General features: G+C 51.7%; 1 protein-coding gene across 4 annotated transcripts in view; it reads left to right on the plus strand.

Moving 5' to 3' along the window:
- The window catches only part of Ift122 (intraflagellar transport 122), a 56,970-nt gene that overhangs the window by 7,775 nt on the left and 22,618 nt on the right, over positions 1-26,577 (plus strand). For 3 of the 4 annotated variants that reach the window (XM_042680122.1, XM_042680124.1, XM_042680123.1), the window contains exons 4-14: positions 3,931-4,009; positions 6,641-6,717; positions 9,211-9,277; positions 9,764-9,910; positions 12,968-13,043; positions 15,363-15,554; positions 15,698-15,836; positions 16,519-16,721; positions 17,439-17,576; positions 18,858-19,022; positions 21,107-21,304. In XM_042680122.1, the coding sequence (XP_042536056.1) occupies positions 3,931-4,009; positions 6,641-6,717; positions 9,211-9,277; positions 9,764-9,910; positions 12,968-13,043; positions 15,363-15,554; positions 15,698-15,836; positions 16,519-16,721; positions 17,439-17,576; positions 18,858-19,022; positions 21,107-21,304 (1,481 nt within the window). Of the gene's footprint in view, positions 1-3,930; positions 4,010-6,640; positions 6,718-9,210; positions 9,278-9,763; positions 9,911-10,923; positions 11,101-12,967; positions 13,044-15,362; positions 15,555-15,697; positions 15,837-16,518; positions 16,722-17,438; positions 17,577-18,857; positions 19,023-21,106; positions 21,305-26,577 lie in introns of all 4 variants that reach the window. The other variant, XM_042680125.1, reaches the window with a different exon arrangement.

Below are 26,577 nucleotides of genomic sequence, written 5' to 3' on the forward strand. Positions count from 1 at the left end.
TGCTGCTCAGAGCTGCACAGGACCAGCAGCTTCTGGAAGAAGTGGATCTAGTCAGAGTGGTGGTTTTACAGACAAGGTGAAGGCCAGAGGGCAAGGGAGCCCAGGCTGTGTGCAAAGGAGCCATTAGATACATCAGCCTGGTGATGCTGTCTGAGCGGTGAGGGAGGTGGGGCTGTGTGCAAGGGTGGAGAAGGTGGCAAGGTCATGGGGACAGGCAGGGGAGAGGTTTGGGGTCATGGGTCCAGCAGGGGAGAGGCGTTACCGTCCAGCAAGGGGAGTGGGGAGGATGGATCACTGTAGCTGGGATTAGTATACCAGCTGGGTTGGGAAGAAGGGAGGTGGCAGTTAGAGGATGGATGCGTGGAAGGAATTGAGATCGGAAGTTAAAAATAAATTTATGCTACCCCACAGCGCAAGAAGCTCCCAGTCCCAACCCACCCAGCACAAAAGCTGTGCGTTCCACTGGTGATGGTCGCTGAGCCTCAGTTTCCTGTGTCGAGCTGACAGGAGGCTAGAGAGCATTCACTGACCATGGCCCAGAGTCACAGACTGGAATGTTAGCCTTGGAAGGAGACGTGGAGCGCTTTGGAGCGGTCTGGTGGGAAGGCCTCTTAGAGAAGCAGATCAAAGCTGCAGACCCTCTTTAGAAAGACACGGAGACTGACAGAGTCTGCCTCCGACGTCCCACTTCCCTTGAGATCCATGCAGGACTCAAGAAGAAAAGTGCCCTGCTCGGGTCATGCAGCAAATTCACTCAAAGACAACACACATTTCTTTCTTCCCTATTCTTTTAATTGCTGTTCTTTATTTTGTGAGACTTTTTTCCCTGCAGTACTGGGTTTGAATTCAGGGTTTCATGCTCGCTGGTCAGGAGCTCAGTCACTGAGCCACACTTCTAGCTAGATGTGTGTGTGTGTGTGTGTGTGTGTGTGTGTGTGCGTGCGTGCGTGCACGCGTGCGCTTGAACTCAGGGCCTTTGCATTCTTGCTTGTCCTTTTCACTCAAGGCTGGCGCTATACCACTTGAGCCATACCTCCCCGTCCGGAGACAGCATGGTTTTCTTGCTCCCTGGCCAGGCATGCTCTGCCACTGCAGCCATGCTTTTTGTGTGTGCCCTTTACCCTGAAGCACCGTTATGGCACTGGCTTAGGTCAGTGTGACTTGGCATTCCCCAGCACTCTGCAGGCACACATTATCTCATTTATCTTCCAGCGAGACTCTGACCACTCAGCAACCCAGATGAGAGAAAAGCCTGGAGCAATGTGAGGCACAGCGACAGAGCTGGGCCTGCAGGTCCCATGACCACAGAGCCCTAGATCTTTCTAGTACATCATTCTGCCTTGCAGTGCGGCTTACCCAGGAGTAAGAGGACTTTTCATTCCTTGGAACTAGTCTTGCCTCGTGTAGATCTGAATATTGAGATGCGCTGAATTACTCTTAGTCTGCTCCTTTCTGATTTCTCCTGTCAGTGTAATTAGTAGTTAATGATTTTTTTTCCTGTAAGTTTAATTAGTAAATAACGAGCAGCCATGGTACATAAGTGCCTGAGATGTCGTTTCTTTGCTCAAGAAAAACAGTATGAAGCAACAGTGGTAATAGTAGTAATTTTTTGAGCATAATTTTATCCCAGGCAGTGTTCTTAGCACTTTGTGTATGTGTGTGTGTGTACACTCAAGCACACACACTCGCTTAGTCTTCCCATGAACTATGAGGTAAATACATGTTTTTTTTCAATCTATTCATGTTTATTGAGCACCAACTATGCATAGGAATTTGTTTCCAACATAACTATACACCGTATATAGCCTCTAACTATAAACAGCTATAAAATTATTATATAGTAGTGAGTTGTTCAGTTGTGATTTTTTTCCCATGAGACAAGGTCTCACCCTAGCCAGGCTGGCCTTGAACTTGAATCCTGGGCCTGGGCCTCCTGAGTGCTGGGATTGTGTCTCTGTTTTTCAGATGAGGAAGTAAGGGCAGGAAGGAGAGGGCAGCAGCTCCCTGTTGATTTGGTATTTGCAGTGCTGCCTGGTGCCTGGCCTGAGCTCTCCTGCTGTAGTGGCTTTGTAAATAGCGTCTTAGTCTTAGTTGATCGCCCCAGAGAGGAAAGTGTCCCCCGGCCCAGAGCCGTCACTTGCCCAAGTTCACCTTCCACAGGCCCGGAAGGGTAAAGTTGGCACCCGGCATTGGTGGTCCTAATTCCCTCCCCCCCCCCCCCCCCCCCCGCCCCGCCATGTGCTTGTAGGCAGTCCCTTCTGACCTGTCGCTCTCTGCTTCCAGCCTTTCTCTCCTTCAAAGCCCTGCTGTTGCTTGCGGGTAAAGGGCAAGATTCTACTGTGGCCCTAAAGACCCAAGAGGTCCTTCCACTGCCCCTTACCACTTGCCCTCTGTGTCCACACTGCTTCTTAGCCCTCCTGGCCCTTCCCTGCCAAAGGGCCTTTGCATATCTGTTTTGTTCATGTGGATGTGTCTTTCTCATTTCTTTGCACTTGGCTAAGCTCTGCTCAAACTTCAAGCTTCCGGGGAGATAATGGCCTACAGTACAAAAGTCCATTCGGACAAGAGGAGTGGTTTCCAATACATTCTGTCCAGCGTGGTGAGCACAGGCAATAAAAATGTGTATTTCAGAGTTGCTGAAAGAGCAGACTGTAACTGTTGTCACTACAAAAAATAAATAACTATACGGCCGGGCACCAGTGGCTTATAGGCATAATTCTAGCTACTCAGGAAGCTGAGATCTGAGGATTGAGGTTCAAGCCAGCCTGGGCAGGAAAGTCTGTGAGACTCTTATCTTCAATAAACCACTAGAAAACTGTAAGTGACACTATGGCTCAAGTGGTAGAGCATTTGCCTTGAGCTGAAGAGCTAAGGGACAGTGCCCAGGCCCAGAGTTCAAGCCCCATGACTGACCAAAAAAACCAAAACCTATCTGAAGCGATGGGTACAAGAGGTTAGTTAGCTTGATTTAATCATTTGCAGTGTATATGTATAGCAAAGCCTCACATTGTATTTCATAAAACCATACAATTATTTGTCAAGTAAAAACAGAAATCAGATTTCCCAGTTAATTCAGTTTTTCTCATCACATTGTGTGTGTGTGCTGTGTTAATTTAGTGTTTACTACTTCTACTGGAGTGTGTGAAGGTTTGGATGATGTGCTTTAATCACTGCTCAGCCCTTATCCTTGAGCACCATGCGTGCATGAAGCAGTCTTTAGTATGTCTGTGTGTACTCAGTGCCAGAAGAGCAGGCTTGGAGTCCAGACCTCCTGACTCCAGGCTGCCTGTGAGTAGTACTGATGAGCAGTCATAGAGGGGTGGGGTGCTCAGTGGTGCAGCAGGAGCAAAACTGTGGGTTCCATCCCTGTAACACACACACACACACACACACACACGCACACGCACACGCACACATGCACGCATGCACGCACTCATAGAGAAGGTGACACTTAACTAGCTTCCCTAGGAACGTGGTGGCACATGCCTGTAGTTCCTGCACTCAGAAGACTGAGGCAGCAGGCTGCTACCGAGGCAGGAGGGTCACAAGTTCGAGGCCAGGCCTGGCTACATAGTAAAACCATGATAAAACAATAGCAGCATCACTAACAACAAAAACATAGTTTTCTAAGAAATACTATGGGAAATGCTGGTACCAAATATTGGTGACCAGGGCTGGGAAAGTGGCTCAGTGGTAGAGTGCTTGCCTTGCATGCATAAGGCCCTGGGTTCGATTCCTCAGCACCACATAAGCAGAAAAAGCCAGAAGTGGTGCTGTGGCTCAAGTGGTAGGATGCTAGCCTTGAGCTGAAGAGCTGAGGGACAGCGCCCAGATCCAGAGTTTAAGCCCCATGACCAAAAAAAAAAAAAAAAAAATATATATATATATATGTGTGTGTGTGTGTGTGTGATAATTTTCTTCTTAACACAGGCAAACGCTTTGCTTCTGGGTCAGCTGACAAAAGTGTTATTATCTGGACATCAAAACTGGAAGGCATTCTGAAGTACACGTAAGTGACTGCCTGGGTGCAGTTTACTACTTGTTTGTTGGTTTTTTGAGACAAAATCTAACTATATATCCCAGGCTTGCCTGGAGCTTGAGATCCTCCTGTCTCAGCCTTTTAAGAATTGAGATTGAAGGCATGCACCACAATTGTACCCATTGCTCCTTAGAAAAGATGTGAGGGCTGGGCGCTGGTGGCTCATGCCTGTAATCCTAGCTACTCAGGAGGCTGAGATCTGAGGATTGCAGTTCAAAGCCAGCCTGGGAAGGGAAGTCCATGAGACTCTATCTCCAATAAACCACCAGAACTGGAAGTGGCGCTGTGGCCCAAGTGGTAGTAGGGCACTTGCCTTGAGCTGAAGAGCTGAGGGACTGCACCCAGGCCCAGAGTTCAAGCCCTACGACCGACCAAAAAAAAAAAAAAAAAAAAAAGAAAAGATGTAAGGAAATAATGTTTTTTTCCAAAATGAACTTCACATGGGAAGGGGGAGGGCTGCTTCTGCCAAGCACTTGCTGGCCTGCTAGCCCTGGGCTGGGCGTTTTCATGGAATGCATTTCAGTTCCTCTGCCGCCACACATTCCACCTCCTCCCCAACCGTCTTCCTCCAGAGTCTCTGTGTCAGGGCGTAACCTTGCACCCAGCTGGTGTCAAAGTGAGGACCTGGGCAGGTGCCAGGCCTCCTCTCCCCATGGGCTCGCTGGCATTCTCCATTGCTGCTGCGCCAGTCCGCCTCTCTCGGCTGCAGGTGTCTCTGTCCCCCCAGACTCGGTGCTTCCCCACGGTGGCATCTTTTATGGTTGGATGTCACCTATATGTTGGAGATTGATCAATAAAGCTCCCAAAAGCTCCTGAAGGGCAGATGCTATTTTGGTAATTCTTGTGTTACTGGCACCTAACACCATGCCTGGTCCACAGTAAGAATTCAACAGGCCATTTCATTTGAACAACAAAAAAAAAAACCAAAACCAAAAACAAACAAAAAACCCCCACACAAAATGTAAAATGTACCACCCTACCCATATTTTAGGTTCAATAGAGTAAGTACATTCGCATTGTTCTACAATCTAAATTTTGGAAATGAAAATCCCCAGACCTGTTTGTATATGTATATATTTGAACTCAAGGGCTTCTCCCCTTGCTCGGTAGATTCTCTGCTGCCCAAGCTATACATCCAGCCCTTTGGACTCTGGTTATTTTTTAGATAGAGTCTCCCACCGCCTGACTGGCCTGGACTGTGATATTCCAATTTTATACTCGCGCCGTAGCTGGGATGGTAGGTGTGTGCCACTGAGCCTAGCTATTGGTTGAGAAGGAATCTTTTGAACTTTTGCCTGGGCTGACCTCTAAGTGTGATCCAACGCAACTTCACGACAAAGTAGGTAGGATGACAGCCCTGAGCGACCTGGCCTAGCAGAACTGTTTTTTGTGGGACTCGAACTCTGGGCCTGGGCACTGACCCTCAGCTCTTCAACCCAAGGCAGGTGCCCTACCACTTGAGCCACAGCGCCACTTATGGTTTTCTGGTGGTGTATTGGAGATAAGAGTCACAGATTCCTGGGCTGGCTTTGAACCGAGATCCTCAGATCTCAACTTCCTGAGTAGCTAGGCTTACAGGCGTGAGCCACTGGCGCCTGGCTATGAACTCTTTTCTTGTAGAACTTTAACTCTACACCTAATAATCCCCTCCTGCCCCTCCCTCAGTCTTCGCTACCCACCGTTCTGCCTTCTTTCCCTATGAACTTGATATCCTAGCCACCTCGTGTAAGTGGAAGCACACAGTGTTTATCCTCCTGAGACTGCGTCATTTCACCCAGCATGGTTCATCCACGTTGTGCTGTATTGTGCTTCCTCGTGATTCCATTGTATCAGATGCCACATTTTGCTTGACTGTCATCATTTGATGGACAGGTGGGTTAATTCCACCACTTGGCCGTGGGGGCTGATACTGCTCTGAGCACGGGTGTGCAAATCAATAAGCAATTATTTATGCCAGCCTGAGGACTCAAACTCAAGGCCTGGGTTCTGTCCCTGAACTTTTTTTTTTGGCTCAAGACTGGCGTTCTATCACTTGAGCTCCACTTGAGCTTTTCTGGTTAGTTGGAGATAAGAGTTTCACAGACTTTCCTGTCATGCTAGCTTCAAACTGCAATGCTCAGATCTCAGCCTCTAGTAGCTAAGATTATAGGCATGAGCCACTGGTACCCAGCTCAAGAAGCCATTTTGAAATGAGGGAGGGAGGGAAGAAGTACAGTGTTACACAAAAGTACAGGAGGAATTAGGCTGGCATGCGATGATGGCGTAGGACCCCTTAGCTTTGATTGCCGTCTTAGGATTCGCCTTTCCAGATCTTGGCCTCCACGTGCTCGCTGGCCTCCATCCTGCATTACTAGGCTGCCATGAAACAGCAGTAGCCACAACCCAAGCACCTACTCTGCAGCTGGCACAGGCCGGAGCCTTTCTTTCTTTAGCGTATCAGCACTCAAATCGGCGGTGCAGCGTGGCGACCACAGAGGGACAGCGCTGCTTTCTGTTGTTCACTGGCAGAGGGCTGCGCAGTGAGTTAGATCTCCAGCAGAAGCCACAGAGACGGAGACGTCAGTGGTCTGCATCTAATGACCCATGCTGCTTACCTTGCAGGCACAACGAGTCTATCCAGTGTGTCTCCTACAACCCCGTCACTCACCAGCTGGCGTCTTGTTCCTCCAGTGACTTCGGTATGTTCTCATTCCCAAACGTCCTATCCTCAGTAACCAAAATACTGGGCCCCACGTGCGGAAACCCCTTCGAGACTCAATGTCTTGTCCTGAGAGTTCGTTCCCCCTCACCCATGTCTGAGGGGCGGCCTTAGTTTCTCCTTACTTGCCGGAGAGCCCATGCTCTGCATTATGCTGCCCTTGAACTTGGCAAGACACGAGCTGACAGGAGGGCCAGATGGAAATGGCGAGCCGGTAGGAGGGCAGGGGTGTGCCACGGGCACGCCCCTACCCACCCAGCAAGGGACAGGTCAGCGTGCCCACGTTGTATTCACCGCCATTCACCGTTTCAGCTCTGCTTCGGGTGCAGTGTCGCGATGGCTGTCCCGGTGGCGGTAGCTGTGCTCCCCGAGGGCTGCCGGCCTCAGCCACGCCTGGCATCACATGGGCTACTGTGGCACCGCTCAGAGGAGGTGACAGGGACGTGTGTACGGAGGGAGGGAGGCAGGCTTGTAGACGCTCTCTATTGAAGGGTGATTCTGCCCCACACTGGTGACTCACGCCTGTGACCCTAGCTACTCAGAAAGCTCAGATCTGAGAATCGAGATTCAAAGCCAGTGCAGGCAGAAAAGTCTACAAGATTCTATCTGTGATTAACCAGCAAAACACTGGACTGGAGGCATAGTTCAAGTGGTAGATAGCCAGCCATGAGCGGAACAATGGAACTAGAGCTCATCACCCCGAGTTAAGCCCCAGGAGCAGCATTAAACAATAACAACAACAAAAAGTTGACTCTGGGCCAGATGCAATAGCTCATGCCTATAATCCCAGCTACTCAGTCTGGGCAAATTAGTGAGGACCTCCACCCCCAGTCGAAAAGCCAGGTGTCCTACTGTGCGCCTACTACCTATGAGAAAAGTGTAAAAAGGAAGCTGGAAGTCTAGGCTGACCTGGGTATAAATGCAAGCTCCTGTTAGTAAAACAAATCAGAAAAGGCGGAGGGTGGGGCGGAGGGGGGAGGGTGGCTCATCTGGTATAATGCCTGCCTCACAAACTCAATAAATTCAAATCCCAGCAGCACCAACCAAAACAAAAAAGTCAATTCCGGTTTCTAGCTCTGTGTGTTGTGTCTCCTTCACTGAGACAGTGGGACCAAGAGACTGGGCATGGGTGCGGGGTGAGTATTTCAGCTTCCTCACTGTAGAGTATAGGCTTCCAAAAGGAAGAATTTAAGCAAGAACACATTGTGCCATTAAATTAGGAAGAGCCTGTCGCTTTTTTAAGACGTTAAGCGGTTTTCTCCCTGTGAGGCCCTCGTTTTTGAGTTTACTTGGGGGAGATGCATGTCTCCCGCCTCCAGCTAGAGGTGTTGGGGGCAGGTAGAATATGTGAAAACATTGGGGCCAGGGCTTCTAGCAGTGCGCTAGGCACTGTGTAAGGGTTTGAAAATGAATTCCTAGTTGATCTCTGTGCCAGCTCCTGAGGTGTTCTGCTCATTCCCACCCTACTGACAAGGGGGCTCAAGAATCACTAAAACTCTCACAGCTGACAAGCAAGGACACCAGGCTTAGACCCAGGCTAGGTGATTGCATCCAGCCCCGCTCTGGGAAGCATGGCTTGGGGACGCAGATAGGGAGGCTGCCTTGCAGCTGGAGCTCAGGGCAGGCGTCGCGGAGCTCAGAGGACGTGCGTGTGGTTGGAAGTGTGAGGAGGTGAGAGCCCAGGGAGCACACTGACCTCGCACCTGGCTGTAGAACTCCGTTTGTGCGCCAGACTTCCCTGCTTGAGCGCGCTCCGCAGCCCAGGCAGAGAGGAGAGTTTGTTTGTGGCGTCTGGTCATGCACCTGTGGCTGGGCCCACTGTGCCACAAGTGGGGAGTGGCTGGCGCGAGCCTCCATGGACTGGGCGTGTGCTGTAGCGGAGGCCCGGCGTGACTTTAAACGCGTGATGGACTCTTGGTGGCTGTGCCCTCCTCAGGAGGAGTCCAGGTGGATATTTCTTTGAGACGTGAATCCTAAAGCTGGCTAGAACGTCATCGGTCTTCCTTCTTTCTCTGAGGAAATACTTACAGGTTCCCAGTAAGCGGCAGCCTCGTGTGTCCTTTACCCACCTCCTCCAGGAGACGCTGCCTGTATAACTGTCGTGCGGTACCTAAACCAGGACGCTGGCTGGCCCTGTGTGTGCGTGCGGTTCTGTCGCTTGTGTCGCACGTGGCTGCCACTGCTGCCGTACAGAACTATCCTGTCACCCCACAGACGCCTCTCACCATCACACTCCCCCTCCCAAGCCCCCGTTACTCCAGCCCTGGTGCCCAGGAACCTGTCCTCTGCTGCCATCGTGGCATCTGGAATGTTCTATGAATGGAGTCGCGAGCATGCGGCCTTCGGAGATGGGCTTTTTTTTTCACTCAGCATAAAACTCTGGAGGCCCCCCAGGTTGTTGTATGTGTCAATGCTCCATTCCTCTCGTTGTTGAGTAGTATTCCAACTGTCAATCTTTTACCTTGTATTGAAGGGCTGTGGTCTCCGGAACAGAAGTCTGTCTCCAAGCACAAAGCCAACAGCAAGATCACCTGCTGCAGGTAAGTTACGGGCCGCTGCGAGGTCAGGCTTTGGCTCCTTCCTCTTCTGAACAGGCCCATCACTGTGCGCTCATTCCGCACAGCAGAGGCAGAGGGGGTCTGCACCGTGTGCTCGTTCCACACAGCAGAGGGGGCTGCTGTTCCTTTTTTCTTTTTGTCTGTCTGATGGGAAAGAAAGAGCCAGGCCTTTGATCAATGAGTCAGACTCCAAGTTGCCTTCCCTCAGGTAGCTGGCCACAGACTCCTCACCATGCAGCTGTATTGAGCAGAGGGTCTGGAAACATGAGGCTGGCCTTGTCCTTTGCACCTCGCTGCTGATGCTAGAAAGAGGCGGGCTTGCAGCGTGGCTGTCTGAGCAGCAGGAGCGATGGTGCCACAGCCCTCACCACGCTGTGGCACACGTGGTACTCCAAACCAGAGTGTTGGTCTCACTGGCTTTTCCTTCCATGTCTCCCTCCTCCCCGCCTCTGTTGGGCGTGTGTCCAGCTGGACAAATGATGGCCAGTACCTGGCTCTGGGGCTGTTCAACGGCGTCATCAGCATACGGAACAAAAACGGTGAGGAGAAAGTGAAGATCGAGCGGCCGGGGGGCGTCTACTCCCCCGTGTGGTCCATCTGCTGGAGCCCGTCCAGGTACGGGGTCGGCGCACGCTCGGCAGCCTGAGTTCTTTCTTCCTAAACTCTTCCTGGGGGCTCAGTAGTTTGAAAGTCTTCTCCCTCCACTTGACCAGTCTCTTTGGAATCTGTTGCATTGAAATCATTTTTTAAAGAGCTATCTTGAGTTTTTGGCACAGATCCCAGAGATTTAGCTAAGCAGATGAGCTATGTAGGCCAGACAAGAGGATGTGTGAGTGTTGTGCGTGTGAATGCATACATGAGTGGCGTGTGTGTATGTGTGTGTGTGTGTGTGTGTGTGTGTGTGTGCGCACGCGTACTCGCATGTGTGTATAATGTAGGACCATTTTTTTTTATTGTTGCTGAGATTTTTTTTTCAGCTGTTCCCTGCAAATTTGGGCAAAGTGTGTGCTCACCTGTTAATAAATTGCTCCTCAGTGAGCCGTCATTGTTGCCCATGCCCAAAAAAGTCAAAATTAAGTTTACAAGGATCTCTAAAGCCCAGCATGGCAGCTCAAACCTCATACACTCTTGCCGTCTATGCCCATGTGACTCTGAGGGTGAATTAATACCTTACAGGCTCTTTGTGTAATCCCATAATATTATTAAACCTTTTCTATCCCCCACAGAGTCCTCTGAAGGTAAATGAAAGGACTTGTTTACCAACCCAGTGTCATTTTACAGGTGGGCGCCCACTTGATTTAGGAGGCCATTTAATTCCGCTGCCTTTCCCACACCAGGTCATTATGCTTCTTCCTGGCTAATTCTGTCAGCCCAGGTTGGATCATGCGTACCTAATGCTGCCGGAGGCTATTAGCCTACCCCAGAGTTCCTGCTGTTTGATTTTGTGGCCACAGATGACTGTGTGGCTTCGGGCCACCATCTTTAATTCATGAGAAGCAGGATGCCCAGTGTACCTGGTGGCTGTCCTCTTCCGGGCAGGGTTCAGGGGCTCCTTGACAGGGTTTGAAATGATAGTGCTAGAGAGGTTGTAGGCAATGTGATTGTGAACCACCACTTACTATCTGCAGCCGATGGGAGAATTTCTGGATGAGCAGAGAGACGGAGGATGCTGAGGATGTCATTGTCAACAGCTATTTTCAGGAAATCCCTTCCACTCTGAAGTCAGCAGAGTACAGTAGTCAGGGTAGTGAGGCAGAGGAGGAAGAGCCGGAGGAAGAAGACGACAGTCCCAGGGACGACAACTCGTGAGTGTGTCCCAAGGAGCAAGGAATTCCTTGGAAGGGCCCCGGCCTGTGCAGCCCGCCGGGGCCGGCAGAGCAGGGCCCCAGCATGCATACATACCGAGGGCACCCCAGGACCTGGAAATGTTGCAAAGGACAGAGAAGAAGGCCCAGCTGCTCTGTGAAACCCCATCCCTAGAGCCCCCATAGGCATCTGTGTTCTCAAGCTCAGCGCACATCTACAGTCATCTAAACCATAACAGCGAGCAAGCTCCTCCCAGTAACATTAGAAATTCTTCCAAAGACATAACTTCTTGCATCTGTCTTGTATCACTACCTGGGTGTCCGTCCTTAACACTGCCCAAGTCCCTGGCCCGTTCCTTCCCCCTCCCTCGGCATTCCTCGCCAAGGCAGGGACACATGGCAGAGGGGAAGCCCCTGCCTTGCCCCAGTCTTCAGCACACGGTCCATTAGGATGGCCTGGCGGGCCGGTGGGACAGCTGACCACGTACTGCACCCATGGGGCCTGAGGCTCGGATGCCTCCAAGAAGCCCAGTGTCACGGGGAGGGACCTGGGCGCAAAGGGAGGAGGAAGGGTGGGCTTCACCTTTCATTGTTCTACATGTGTGTTTGGATAAAGAGCCTCATTGCTAGGGACGGAGGGGGCTGAGCGCCACCAGCCCGCGCCGGCTGCGCCTCCCCAAGAATGTTCACTGAGCACTAGGCTTTTTCTTTTTTCTTTTCTTTTCTTTTTGTTCTTTTCTTTTCTCTTATTTTCTGCCAGTCTTGAGGCTTGAACTTAGGGCCTGGATTCAATCCCTGAGCCTTTTTTGTTGAAGGCTGCATTCTACCACTTCAGCCACAGCTTCACTTTTGGCTTTTGGCTGGTTCACTGGAGATCAGAGTCTCACAGACCTTCCTGCCCAGGCTGGCTTTGAACTATGATCCTCATCTGTCTCCTGAGTAGCTGGGATCAGAGGCCTGAGCCACTAACACCTGATGAGGGCTGGGCTTTTGCAGTGTGTTTGAACTTCATTACTACGTTCACCTCCTGGCCCCTGCTCACCTCCCTCTCAACCCTTCTTTTTCCCCTTAGTTCTGAATTGGGGCCTGTGACACTTTCCTCCCGTCACTCCCAGCCGGGTTTCTGAACCAAACAGCACCAGTCATGCCTGGCAGGCCCTGGGCCCTGCAAAGCTGGAATCACTCAGGACCAGGCAATCTTGGGTGAACTGAGGCCCACAGCTTTGCCAAAGGCTGTCTCTGGGTCCTGGTCCTGTCGCCCTGTCAATGGGATGCGGTCAGACCATTTTCCCCGTGCAGCAGTCCCCAGCTGGAAGACACCTGACCTTAGTGCTCATTCTCGCTCTCCATGGATGACCATTTTTCCTCTATTAAATAAACAGATTGGTGCTGGGCATCGTGGCCCCTCCTATTAATCTCAGCACTTGGAATACTGAGATAGGAGGGTTGTGAGTTCTGGGCCACCTTGGGACACATAGACTATCTCAATGTCCCCCCCCCAAGAACCCCCAAATCAAAAAACAACAGGAAAAACAAGAACAAAACCCAGATAGTTCACACCTTCTCATCATGAGCGGAGTCCCTCCTACGCCCCCACGTTTCACAGCACGGGAGACACACTCTCCATCTGCCCTCGGCCCTCCTCAACCCCCGGGAAGCAGAGGTGAGGGCTCCCCGGGCAGCAGCGTGTGTCCTGCAGCTCAGGACGGCAGTGGGTGCAGCGGCTGATGGACAGGTCGCCCTCGCCTGTACATTTGGCTCCTCGACAGCCTGGCCAGAGCTTTCTTTTCCTGTTTGTTAAACTGTTAGTGTTGCACTCCTCAGCAGGCCGTGGCCCCCGTAACCTCTTTTGTCTTCTGTTGATTAGAGAGGAACACAATGACATCCTGGCTGTGGCTGACTGGGGACAGAAACTTTCCTTCTACCAGCTGAGTGGGAAACAGGTATGTACCGCTGTTGAAAACCAGGAAGAGCTGGGCGCCAGTGGTTCACGCCTGTAATTCCAGCTCCTCAGAAGGCTGAGATCTGAGGATCGCAGTTTGAAGCCAGCCTGCACAGGAAAGTCCGTCAGACTCTTGTCTCCAATGAACCAGCAAATGCCACTTGAGCTGTTCTCAAGAGTGCTAGCCTTGAAAAGAAAAAACAAAACTCAGGACGGCACTCAGTTCCTGAGTTCAAGCCCCGTGACCAACACGCACACACACAAAAATTAAGCTCAGGTACACTTGTGCCCTTTGCCCCTTGGAGCGCCAGTGTTAGCTTTTGCTTACAGCGCGCAGTGCTGTCCTGTGCCGTCACAGCCCCTGTCCTCCCTGCGCTGCCATTCATCCCTCTAACATGTGAGCACCACCTCGGTCTGGCCCTGGCCCAGCAGAGTGCAGCGTCGATGTACACAGCCCTGCTGTGTGAGGCCTATGACGTCGGCAGCTGCACCATTCCTTCTTTAGTATTTGAGTGAAAAAAAGACCGTATAGTTGATAATGAAGAGCTACTCAGTTTTCCACGGCTGATTTCCCAGCATCCTTATTTAGTTTTTTGTCAATACGAGGATTTGAACCCTATACATTCTTGCTAGGCAGGCACTTTAGTGTTGAGACACACCTCTGCCCTTTTTTGTGCTGGTTATTTCTTTTTGGTTGTACTGAGGTTTGAACTCAGGGTCTTGTGCTTGCTAGGCAGGTGCTCTTACCACTGAGTTGTGCCTCCAGCACTTTTTTTGCTAGTTTTTTTTTTTTTTTGTCGGTTGTGGGTCCTGAACTCTCGGCCTGGGCTCTTCAGCTCAAGACGAGCGCTCTACCACTTGAGCCACAGCGCCACTTCTGGCTTTATCTGCTTATGTGGTGCTGAGGAATTGAACCCAGGGCCTCATGCATGCAAGGCAAGCGCTCCATCTCTGAGCCACCTTCCCAGCCCCGGGCTAGCTATTTTGAAGTAGGATCTTCCTGTCTGGGCACAGTCAGCCTGCTATAGTTAGGACAATGGTACATGCCACCATGTCCAGTTCTTGGTTGAAAAGGGATCTTGAGAACCTTTCTGCTTGAGCTAGCTTCCAACCCCAGTTCTCCCAGCCTGAGCCTCCCGAGTAGGTAGGATTACAGGCATGAGCCACTGGCACCCAGCATCATACTGGTTACTTTTGAGATAGGGTCTTGCTTCGTGCTGGACATGAGCTTGGATGGCAGTCTACCTGTTTTAAGTTTCCTAATGTAGATAGGATGACAGGCATGCACCACCGTGCCTGGCTTCTTCCATTGAGATGGAGTCTCCTGGACTTTTCTGTCCCAGCTGACCGGGAACTGTGATCGTCTGATCTCAGCTTCCCACAAAGCTAGGATGACAGCATGCACCACCACACCAAGCTATTGGTTTGAGCTTTATTAAGGACTAGGAGAACTTTTGGTTGCTAGGCAGTTGAAATTCCTAAAAAGGAAAGGAAAGCGAACATATTAAACTTATAATGGTGGTTTAAATTAGTTGAAGGGAGTTAAGCTGAAACTGGAGCTCACTTTTTAATCTGCACAGCATTGTATTCATTAAATAGAGCCACCTTCATGTTAAAAAGGAAAATATTTGTAAATTGTACTAAAAAAAAGTAGGGATGGGCTGGGAAGATGGTTCAGTGGTAGAGTGCTTGCCTTGCATGCCTGAGGCCCTGGGTTCAATTCCTTAGCACCACATAAGCAAAAAGAAAAAAGCCGGAAGTGGCACTGTGGCTCAAGTGGTAGAGCACTAGCCTTGAGCTGAAGAGCTGAGGGACAGCGCCCAGGCCCAGAGTTCAGGCCCCACGACCGGACCAAAAAAAAAAAAAGTAGGGAAAAGCCTTTCTAGAGTTATTTCCTTAATAAATTGAATAATGAATAAAGGAGGGTGTTTTAAACAGAATAAACTCAGCTTTGTGAAATACCTAAAAACAAAAGCAGATGAGAGAAGGAAAGAAGCTGCAGCAGCCGCTGGCAGGGATGGTGGAGGAGGAGGCCTGGAGGAGAAAGGTCGTTCCTGGCCTCCAGGTCCACCCAGGAGCGAAGGCCCACTCCGGATACTGATGGCTAGAGGGAGTCGCACGTTTGGCCATAGGGAGGGGAAAGAGTAGGTGAGGAGAGGCAGCGAGGCCGGTGTCGATGCGGTACATCCCAGGAGGAGCCCAGCTGGCTCTTCCCACCTTCTCACCATCTCCTGTTGAGTCTGTAGGGAGATCTCATCATGGGGAATGACTTATCCTTCGCCAGTGATCTTTCTCTGGTGTGTGTGTTCTCTTTCCTCAGATTGGGAAGGATCGGCCACTGAACTTTGACCCCTGCTGCATCAGCTATTTCACAAAGGGAGAATACATTTTGATGGGGGGGTCAGACAAACAAGTGTCCCTTTTCACCAAGGATGGAGTACGGCTTGGGACGATCGGGGAGCAGAGCTCCTGGGTGTGGACGTGTAAAGTGAAGCCTGACTCCAACTATGTGGTGAGGAGGACTCGCTCTGTTGGGACTTTCCCAGAAGAGGCGGGAGCCAGCCAGTCCCGGCTCTGGCACTTGTTGCAGATGGGTGGGAGGGCAGACCATGTCTCCTCAAAGCTGGGGGTGACCGACAGCCCTCTTCCCTGCAGGCCATAGGCTGCCAGGATGGCACCATTGTCTTGTACCAGCTGGTCTTCAGCACAGTCCATGGGCTCTACAAGGACCGTTACGCCTACAGGGACAGCATGACCGACGTCATTGTGCAGCACCTGATCACCGAGCAGAAAGGTCGGGGCGGGCCTGGGTGACAGCACGTGAGAGGGCAAGAAATGTGTCTCTGTGGGCTTATTTTTCTAGGTGGTACAGGAGTTTGAACTCAGCATCTTGTGCTTGTTTGGCTTGCTTGGCTGAGCTATTCCTCCAGCCCCACTGTTATTTTGGGGTTAGTTTGGAGATGGAAGCTCACAGACTTCTCTGGTCTTGAACTTTGATCCTCCAGATCTCAGCCTCCTGAATAGCTAGGATAATAGGAGCTCACATGAGCCTCCCATTTTTTCAGGGCAGAAACCACATATAGCCCCAGTTGTCAAGCAGGGGTGTGTGGCCATCCCTTAGGTGAGCCATCAGGCTGGACAGAGGAGTAGAGACTTAGCCCTCAGCATTGCACTTTCCACCCTCAAGGGTAGGATTTGGACCATAGAGATGTACTGGGCCAGCAAGTGCAAGGCCCTGAGTTCAATCCCCAGGTCTGCTAAAAAACTGTTACGTTGTATACAACTCTGGACCCCAGTGCCCAGTGGAGTTGATTGTCTATATGAGACACTCTGTAAAGATCTTTTTTAATAAGAGCATCTCACTTTAATTGCCAGGAACATTAAGTAAATGAGGGCTTTTAATTTCTCTGCCTTCCACCTTACTTAACAACCTTTTGCTAGAGCCTGCTTTTTTTTTTTCTTTTCCCCTCTGACAGTTCGGATTAAATGCAAAGAGCTTGTCAAGAAAATTGCCATCTACAAAAATCGATTAGCTATCCAACTGCCAGAGAAAATCCTCATCTATGAGTTGTACTCAGATGACTCGTCAGACATGCATTACCGGGTGAAGGAGAAGATGGTCAGGAAGTTTGAGTGCAACCTCCTGGTGGTTTGTGCCGACCACATCATCCTCTGCCAGGTGGGTGGCAGCCTGAGGGGGGCTGGGCTGATCTGCTTCCTGCCCCCCCCCCCCCGGAACGGTCCCCACCTCATGGTCTTAAAAGTCAAGAGGAAACCCATCCCTTCTCATCCAACTTGGCCCCATTGACCTACAGACTGGCATTGCACGAATCAGACTCGGTGCATTGAAGTTGCCATACTGGGACTAGTTGTATGTTAATGACTTAAATTTAAAGTCCCACAAATGAAGATAAATTTGCTTTGATAAACATATGTATCAAAAATTTATATCAAGGAAAAAAAATTCTCAACATAGATTTCTAAGAAACAATGGCAGGCATTTGGAAAGACTTTGAGAAAAGCCTTCAAGAGGTAGATTTGGGTTCACTGAGACTTATTGGAAGAGATGAAGTAGAATGAATTCTTTGGGTGTGAAATGTGAATGTGGAGGTGTAGAGATTTCAGCACAAGTTAGAGGGCAGGTGTCACTGGCACGCTCTGGTGTGGTCACTCTCGTGTCACGGGTGTGGCTGACATGGTCACTGGTGTACACTTGTTGCTGCTCTGGAGTCTGCATTGAAGACGGAAAGCCTTGTGTGAGGGTTAAAGATGGTGGTGGTGGAGATAAACCAGGGCTGGCTGAGCCTCCAGACGGAGGGGGGGGGGCGGGTGTGTGGCGGGGGACTGGGAGCCCCATTCTATGGAAGGTCCATGCTGAGCCCGGTTTGCTTCCTAGGAGAGGCGGCTGCAGTCTCTGACCTTCAATGGAGTGAAGGAGCGGGAGTGGCAGATGGAGTCTCTAATCCGGTACATCAAGGTGATCGGAGGCCCTCCCAGAAGGGAAGGGCTGCTAGTGGGCCTGAAGAATGGACAGGTGAGTGCTCCCTGGTGGCCCCCGTGTGCCTGCCGACTCAGGTGACCTGCCTCGTGATGACCCAAAGAAAAGCTTGCTGCACCCCAGGCTGCTCCGAGTTGCCTTTTCTGAGAACAGCTGCATGCTCCCATTCTGGCCGAGCTCTGCCATCCGTGGCCCCTGGGCTGCACGTAGAATGGATTAGTGGCTTAAGGTCACCTGGGGGGGGGGGGGATTTGTGCAAGCTGCAGCTTTAGTGGATTGCTGGAGAGGGAGACAGAGCAGGTACTGAGGTCAGATCGCTATTAGGGCTGGGGCTGGATTACCTTGCGCTCCAGCCTTGGCCCTAGACAGCACTATGTCCTCAGGATGTTACTTGATGCTAAAAGTAAAAGGGTCTTTTGGGCCTATAGATGCAGGAAATTTAGGTTGTAAGAAGTTAAATCAGTGTGTGTGTGTGTGTGTGTGTGTGTGTGTGTGTTCTTTGCTGAAAATAAAAAAAGTTCTATGTGGGCTTCATAGAAATCTGAAAGTGAAAATATAACTGCATTAGCCCAAGAGCCAAGCTGTGTAGCAGATGGCTTGTGACTGAGGCTTGTCAGGTCTTTGCTGGGGACGGACATTATAGAACGTGAGATCAGTGGGAGCTGTCAGACTCCCACCAGAGTGAAGAAGGGCCTGCTTCTTCCTCCATCAGCTCTCGCGTCTCAGGCAAAGCTGTGAGCAGGGGCTTCAGGGGTCAGGTTGAACAGGATCATGTATCTTAGCTGCTGACTAGCTGTGTGACCCTGGGCAGGTCATTTTGCCTCTCTGAGGCTCAGGTTTTACAAATGAGGATGCTATACTTTTCACAGTACTTTCAAGAGCAAGGATGTCAATAGACAGTAACCATCATCATCAGCATCATCATTGTTTTATACCAGATGCCCTACCAGGGCTTCTTATGGCATCATTCTGTGTTAGTCCTTGACTCAGAGCTTTGCTCCGTGGTCCCCTGCAGCGTGCAGTTTGAGTCAAATCATTAGCAAGTCTCCAGTCCGGGTAGACACTGGAGTGAAGTTTGGCATATTTTGGGCCTGTTCCTTGGGCGACCTCTGATGAACCACACTTCTGGTCTCCTGAGGATAAGCCTGCCCCTCCTCCGCCACCTCTTTTTTCTTTTCCTTCTAATGAGTCCTTTCTGGGAGTCAGTGGGAGTTGTTCTGGTAGAACACATGGGACTCCAGCAGCCTGGCGCTGAGCCAGGGTCTGGTTGCCATGGTGACTCACACTTTTTTTTTTTTTCCTCTGAAATTTCACCAGATCCTGAAGATCTTTGTGGACAATCTCTTTGCTGTCGTCCTGCTAAAGCAGGCCACGGCCGTGCGCTGCTTGGACATGAGTGCCACCCGGAAAAAGCTGGCCGTGGTGGACGAAAATGACACGTGCCTGGTGTATGACATCCACAGCAAGGAGCTGCTTTTTCAGGTGAAGTTCCCGACACCTAGAAGCGGGGACCCCGTTCCTACAGGGGGCGCTGCAGCTCCCACAGTTGCAGATCCAGTGCTGGGCCTGGCCTGTAGCCTCCCCCTGACTTGGCAGCAGCTGGGCTAGCCCCGCCTCATTGTGTGTTCTTTTGTTTGTTTTGTTTTGTTTTGTGGGTAAGTGGGCAAGTAGCCCCTTTCTTGCATCAACAATGAGCAGTAAATGAAGTGGAAATCAAGCGGGCAGGCCAGTGGGCCATAGGGTCCCTTCTATAGGCCTGCCCATTGTGTGTGTGACCGGAGGCCCAGCAAGGAGGCCCGGTCAGCTTTATCATGTGAAAGCACGGAATCCCCCGTACTCGTATCACAAGGAAGCCATAGAGGTGGCTCGGCGGGAGCTGGTGCGGTCTTTGGGACCTGTGGCTAGCCATGTGTCATGGGGAGGAAGGTCCAGAGGCCGGTCCCAGGGTCTGCTGGGTTAGGGCCACCCTTGGAGTCTTTGGGCTTTGTGAGTCAGGCCTGCCTTGCCTAACGCAAGCTCTCCACCGCTGGACCCTGTGTGTACTGGCTTCCACAGCAGGTTTCCAAGGTCAGGCAGATTCAGGTCCCCTCTCAGGGTGGAGGGGGCCTGGAGTAGAGGCACCGCAGTGGGGCAAGGTGACCTGGCGGCGGCTGCTACCCCAGAAGTGACTCTCAGCTCATTCTGGCCTCCATCACAGAGGAAGCTGAGTGGCTTAGGGAAAGAAGGCATGTCGGTTGCCTTTCAACTGGCCTGGGCTTGCGTCCTGCCTGCACCATTTGCTGTGTGATCTTCAGCACATTAATAAACCATTCTAGGCCTCAATGGCTCCTTTTCCCTGAAATGAAACTAGTCATTGTCCCCTCACAGAATTGCTACAGGATTAAGTGAGATACCTCAATGGTGGCGCAGTACTGGGCATGAAAGGGGCCTTCTTGCTGGCCCTGGGGATGCCCCAGGGATGCCTGCACCCCTAGCTAGTGGGCTCTAGGGGTGCTCTGGGCCTAGGACTCTGTGAGGGTGGCAGGGCGTGTGGCTCCCCTGTGCCCACAGCCTCTGCAGAGACGAGAGCAGGTGAGTCTCAGGCCTTGTCCGGGGACAGGAGCGTGCCCAGCCACCCTCGCCGCCTTTTCATCCTAGCAGTCAGCAGGAGACTCGGGGCAGGAGACTCGGGGCATCCAGAGACTCTGCTGGCCTCGGGGGGCCACCACCCAGGGTGCTGGATATTTAGCATGTGAATTGTAAATGTACACATGGCATATTATCTTCTAATTTTGAAAAGCACTCCCTGATCTTGTTCTTATTATAAAAAGAATCCAACAGATCTTCGTGACAAATTTAGGCAAACAAAAAACAAAAAAATAAAAGCATCCGTAATTCCATCCACGCAGAAATAGTCACTTTGGGGCTGGGAAGGTGGCTCAGTGGTAGAGCGCTTGCCTTGCATGCCTGAGGCCCTGGGTTCGGTTCCCCAGCACCACAGAAGCAAAAAGGAAAAAAGCCGGAAGGGCACTGTGGCTCAAGTGGTAGAGTGCTAGCCTTGAGCTGAAGGGTTGAGGGATGGTGCCCAGGCCCAGAGTTCAGGCCCACGACTGGACTCCCCCACCAAAAAAAAAAGAAATAGTCACTTTGGGGTATAGCCCTTTCAACTGTCTTCATGTGTGGGGGTGTTTGTTGGTTTGTTTGCTTAGTCTTGTGGTGCTGGGGCCAGAACCCAGTGCCTTGGGCATGGTAAGCAAGTGTTGTGCCACTGAGTCACCTCCGAGCTTTATTTATTCCTTCACTGAATCCTACTTTGCTGATTTTCCACTCACAATGGAGGAAGAAGAAGAACTTTTGAAGTCATGCTTATTTGGAAACGTCATCATGGCCAGTGTCTAGAGCAGTGGGCCTCGCCCCGTTCTTCCTTGTCCCTGCCTCCTCTGCCTCCTGCACCCCACCTTCAGCATCTCTGGTCTTCAGGAGGGGACCTGACTGGGGTATGGGAGAGGTGCCCGTGCCCAGGGTGGTCCTCACCCCCTCTCTCCCCTCCCCCCTGTCCCCGTTTCCCCCCCCATCCTCATCCTCAGGAACCCAATGCCAACAGCGTGGCCTGGAACACCCAGTGTGAGGACATGCTGTGCTTCTCGGGAGGCGGCTACCTCAACATCAAGGCCAGCAACTTCCCTGTGCACCAGCAGAAGCTGCAGGGCTTCGTGGTCGGCTACAACGGCTCCAAGATCTTCTGCCTGCACGTCTTCGCCATGACTGCCGTGGAAGTGCCACAGGTAACCGGCACCTGGCCGTCCTCTGGCGGTGGGCAGCGGGACAGGGAGGCTGGGCCCCGGCCTGGTGCTGGGGGAAGAGCGGCAGCTGAGATGTCACGCTGCCACCACCCCACGCAGCCTGCACATCTCCAGCAAGCAGCTCGCGTTCACTGTTTCCTTCTGATTCTCTTCCTGGTTGGGAGCGGGTGCAGGGGGCGCTGCTCAGCGGGCAGCAGTCATCCAGTTGGAGGATGCCTGAACACACGGGTTTATGGGTGCAAGGGGTGCACATGCATGCGTGTGTTTGTGTGTGTGTGTGTGTGTGTGTGTGTGTGTGTGTGTGAGAGAGAGAGAGAGAGAGAGAGAGAGAGAGAGAGAGAGAGAGAGAGAGAGAGAGAGAAGGGCTTGGGCCCAGGCTGAAGTCTGTGAGCCAAAAAGGGAGCATGGGACCCTGAGCAAGTTCCCTGGGCTGGAGTATGGAACCATGTAATAGACCAGAGACAGACAGACAGACAGTCAGGAGAGCCCAGAGTGACAGCCTACCTGGTGGCTAGCCTAGTCCAGCTGTCTCCAGTGAATGGTGCTTGCCATAGAACTACCATAAAACAGACAAACACAGAGGACAAAGAAGCTTGAACCCCAGAATCTCATCCTTATAGAACCTTTGTGTGTGTGTGTGTGTGTGTGTGTGTGTGTGTGTGTGTGTGTCTGTGTCTGTGCGTGCACATATGCGCGTGCGCGTGCACGCGCTGCTTGGCTTCTGGTTCTGCTTGGCTTTTTCCTCTCATGACGGGCACTCTACCATTTGAGCTACACCCACATGCTTGGCTGTTTGCTAGTTAATTGGAGACAAGATCTCCTCTGGCTTCAAACTGGGATCCTCAAATTTCAGCCTCCAAAGTAGCTAGAATTACAGGCGTGAGCCACTGGCTCCTGGCTCAAAGAATCATTTTTAATGTAATTATTTATCTTTTTAATTAATTATTTTTTGAGACAGGCTAGCTTTAAACTCATGATCCTCTTGGCTTAGCCTGTAAAGAGCTAGGATGGCAGGTGTGCGGTCACCACACCTGAGAATCATTCTTAAGTGTTTGGGAATGTATCCACTCAGGCTTGTCTGCAGATACAAGTAACAGGCATGATCTATAATTACGACTTTAGGCATTCCTTCTTCCTTTCCTTTCTTTTCTTTCCTCCCTCCCTCCCTCCCTCCCTCCTTCTCTTTCTCTTCCTTTCTTCTTTTCCTTTTTTTTTTTAAATTCCTTTTTTTTTTTTTTTTGCTGGTCGTGGGGCCTGAACTCTGGGCCTGGACACTGTCCCTCAGCTCTTCAGCTCAAGCCTCTAATGCTCTACCATTTGAGCCATAGCAACACTTTGGCTTTTTCTGCTTATGTGTTGCTGAGGAATTGAACCCAGGGCCTCATGCATGCAAGGCAAGCACTCTACCATTGAGCCACCTTCCCAGCCCTCCTTTCTTCTTTTCTTTTTTTTTTTTGCCAGTCCTGGGGCTTGAACTCGGGGCCTGGATACTGTTGTCAAGCCTCTTTGTACTCAAGGCTAGCACTCTACCACTTGAGCCACAGCGCCACTTCTGGCTTTTTCTGAGTAGTTTGTTGGAGATAAGAGTCTTACCAACTTTTCTTCCTGTGGAGGCTTTGAACCATGATCCTCAGATGTCAGCCTCCTGAGTAGCTAGGACTACAGGTGTGAGTCATTGGTACCTGGTGACTTTAGGCATTTCTAATCTGAAGTAGAATACGACTTTTTTTTTTTACTTTTATCTGTAAAAGCATTTCTACCCAAAGATAAAATCTCAGATTTTATCCACCCAGTTTCCTGGGTGGACCCTAAGCAAGAGATGGAGACTTTTCATCCACCTTCCTTAATGCCACAAGTTTAACCCAACATGGAGATATTACACACCCATCCCTTTTTGTAAATTATTGGCTGTAAATCAGTATTGGACTTTTCCATCTAACCATCTACTAGATACGTGGTCTTGTGCCAATGAATGGACTGCCAGCATTTGTCAGCAGAAGTTGACTATAGACCTTTGTATATGTGTAAGAAATGTCAGAGATTTCCTTGCACTTTGCCCAGTTTCTGCCAGGAGTGGGGTTGGGGTAGGGAGAGCTTGTGATGATGCAGTTGTTGGTGTGACCCTCCTCCTGCTTCCCACCCCAGCTCTGTGAGACCTCCCCCTGCTTCCCACCCCAGCTCTGTGTGACCTCCCCCTGCTTCCCACCCCAGCTCTGTGTGACCTCCCCCTGCTTCCCACCCCAGCTCTGTGTGACCTCCCCCTGCTTCCCACCCCAGCTCTGTGAGACCTCCCCCTGCTTCCCACCCCAGCTCTGTGAGACCTCCCCCTGCTTCCCACCCCAGCTCTGTGAGACCTCCTCCTGCTTCCCACCCCAGCTCTGTGAGACCTCCCCCTGCTTCCCACCCCAGCTCTGTGTGACCTCCCCCTGCTTCCCACCCCAGCTCTGTGAGACCTCCCCCTGCTTCCCACCCCAGCTCTGTGAGACCTCCCCCTGCTTCCCACCCCAGCTCTGTGAGACCTCCCCCTGCTTCCCACCCCAGCTCTGTGTGACCTCCCCCTGCTTCCCACCCCAGCTCTGTGAGACCTCCCCCTGCTTCCCACCCCAGCTCTGTGAGACCTCCCCCTGCTTCCCACCCCAGCTCTGTGGGCATCGACGGCTGTGGGTCCTGTCACAGGGTGTTCCTTGGCCTACTTGACCATCACTTACTGCCCAGTTAAGCTGCTCTCATACATAGCCAGCATCTGCCAGCTCTGCGTCTGTCTCCGCTGAGCTCTGTGGCATAAATCCTAGAAGTGAAGTAGCTGGGACAAAGGCTGTGTCCAGCTCGAGATGTGACACATCCCGATTGCCTCCGCTTGGCTGCCAGTCAGTCACATGCTGTACACGTAGCTGGCCAGCCCCCAAAGAGCCATGAGGCCTGACTGGCTTTCTACAGGATTGCTAGGGCCCTATCCTCTACGGGGCCTGTCCGAGAGCAGATATGGAAGCAATGGCCATGGGTTCCAATTTGAGGAGACAGAGGAGGGAAAGAGAAAGCAAAAGAGATACCAGGAGGTTGGAAATGTGGCTTAGTGGTAGAGCGCTTTCTACTACTTCAGCCACAGTACCACTTCTGGTTTTCTCTAAGTAGTTTATTGGAGATAGAGTCTCATGGACTGCTGGGCACTGGTGGCTCACGCCAGTAATCCTCGCTACTCAGGAGGTTGAGATCTGAGGATCTCCGTTCCAAGCCAGCTGAAGCAAGAAAAGCCTGTGAGACTTTTATCTCTAATTAACCACCAGAAAACCAGAAGTGATACTGTGGCTCAAGTGGTGGAGCGCTTGCCTTGAGCTGAAGAGCTGAGGGACAGCGCCCAGGCTCAGAGTTCAAGACCCACAAATGACAAAAGAAAAAAAAAAGTCTCATGGACTGTCCTGCCCAGGCTGGAGTGCTTTCCTAGCATGAGTGAAGCCCTGGGTTCGATTCCCCAGTACCACATACACAGAAAAAGCCAGAAGTGGTACAGTGGCACAAGTCTAGAGTGCTAGCCTTGAGCCAAAGAAGCTCAGGGACAGTGCCCAGGCCTTATGTTCAAGCCCCAGGACTGACAGAGAGAGAGAGAGAGAGACCCCTGGGGGAGCGGAGGCAGGTGGCAAGTGCACCCTGTGATGTCTCCTGGCCAATCTCCTTTCCCAGCCGCATCCCGCCCAGGCCTCGCTCCGACTGAGCTGTGCTTATTGACAGGCTTTTCCCCAAATCTGCCATCCTGACCTCAAACACAAATGCAGTTTTCTGCTCCCTGGCTTCAGCCGGCCTAGAGGAGCCACGGGACCCCGGGCTTCCTCTGCCAGCAGCCAGAGCTTGGCGTGGCCGCCCAGAGCCTCCGGCTGCTGCAGCAGGCCCCGCGGCCAAGGGTGAGGAAGGGCGATCTCAGGACAAAGGCTGTTTATCTGTTGCCTCAGCCCCCAGCCATCCTGTGGCTTGGGCCTCCAGAGCCAGGAAAGAACCCAGTCTGGCTCTTGGGATTTTTGGTTTCCTTTTGAAATGGACATCATCTTGTGCAAGCACTGGTTGGTCTGAGCTGCCAAGTAGGGCAGCGAGGCCGCCAGCTTCTGTGGGCGGGGTGACTTCACACGTGGAGGAAGGGGCGCACAGAGGGGCCCTAAGCAGGTCCTGTGGCAGCTGTCGGCCGTTCTGGTGCTGCAGGGTGCCTGGCCCCGTGCCTGGCACCACCCCAGGACAGTCTGCCACCTAAACCAGCTGTGTCCCGAGCACTCCCGTCATTTTTTCCCCTGTGAAATGGGGCTTTATATATACATATATATATAATATATATGTATATATTTGTTTATTAAGACAGTCTTGCCATGTTGCCCACGCTGGTCTCAAAATTGCCAGCCTCCAGAACAGCTACGCGCACCGGCCGCATCATGTGTCCAGCTTGCAGTGGAGCTAATTATACCCATCTTCAGGTTTTGTCTGTCCTGATTCCTATGATTATTTCTCCTTATTACAGATGGCCATAAAATAGCGAGACTAAATTGGACCAAAGGGTACTTGCTAACGGAGTTTAGAAGAGAAAGCTGGGGGCGCGGGGGAGGCCAAGACTTGGGGGCTGGCGGGGGCCAGGGGGCCGGTCTGCACAGGCCACAGCAGCAGGCGGATGGGGGCGATCCAGAGTTACGGAGCGGGCAGGCCAGCATGGAGAACAGACAGGAAAGGATCGTGCTTGTTTTGGACCTAGCCCTGGTCACTTTCAGAGTGCTTCTCCTTTGCCCTTGGTAGCCTGAGCGGGCAGGGCATCCAAACGGAGGAAATGGCTTTACCCAGAAGGAGCTGGCTAGGATGGCACTCTAGCTTGGCTGCTCCCAGCTGCCATGCACTGCTGCGTCCCGGAAAAGGGTGCGCGGCACGGTGGGAAAGACAAGCCAGCCACGGAGCTGCCCGCACCGCCGTCACGGGATGGACCGCTTAAGACAAAAAAAAGTTCCCTTCAGCTCTAAAGCTAAAAAAAGTAGGACCGGAAATTTCAAAGACAAAGGCCCCAAATAGAGAAAACAGCCCTTGAACTCCACATTTGGGAACCATTAGCGCAGAGGTAACGACTGATTGATGTCCACCGCCGGAGAGTCCAGCGGGGAGACACAGGTCCCTGAAGCACATTAGCCAACAGGACAGGGCCTTTCATGAAAGACTCCTGGGCCCAGCCCGGGCTTGCTGTGTTGCACGCACATGTGTACACACATGGGGAGAGCATGCGCACACACAGGTCC

The sequence above is a fragment of the Dipodomys spectabilis genome, unplaced genomic scaffold, assembly GCF_019054845.1.
Source record: "Dipodomys spectabilis isolate Male_0828 unplaced genomic scaffold, ASM1905484v1 ptg000054l, whole genome shotgun sequence".
NCBI classification, from domain to species: Eukaryota; Metazoa; Chordata; class Mammalia; order Rodentia; family Heteromyidae; genus Dipodomys; species Dipodomys spectabilis.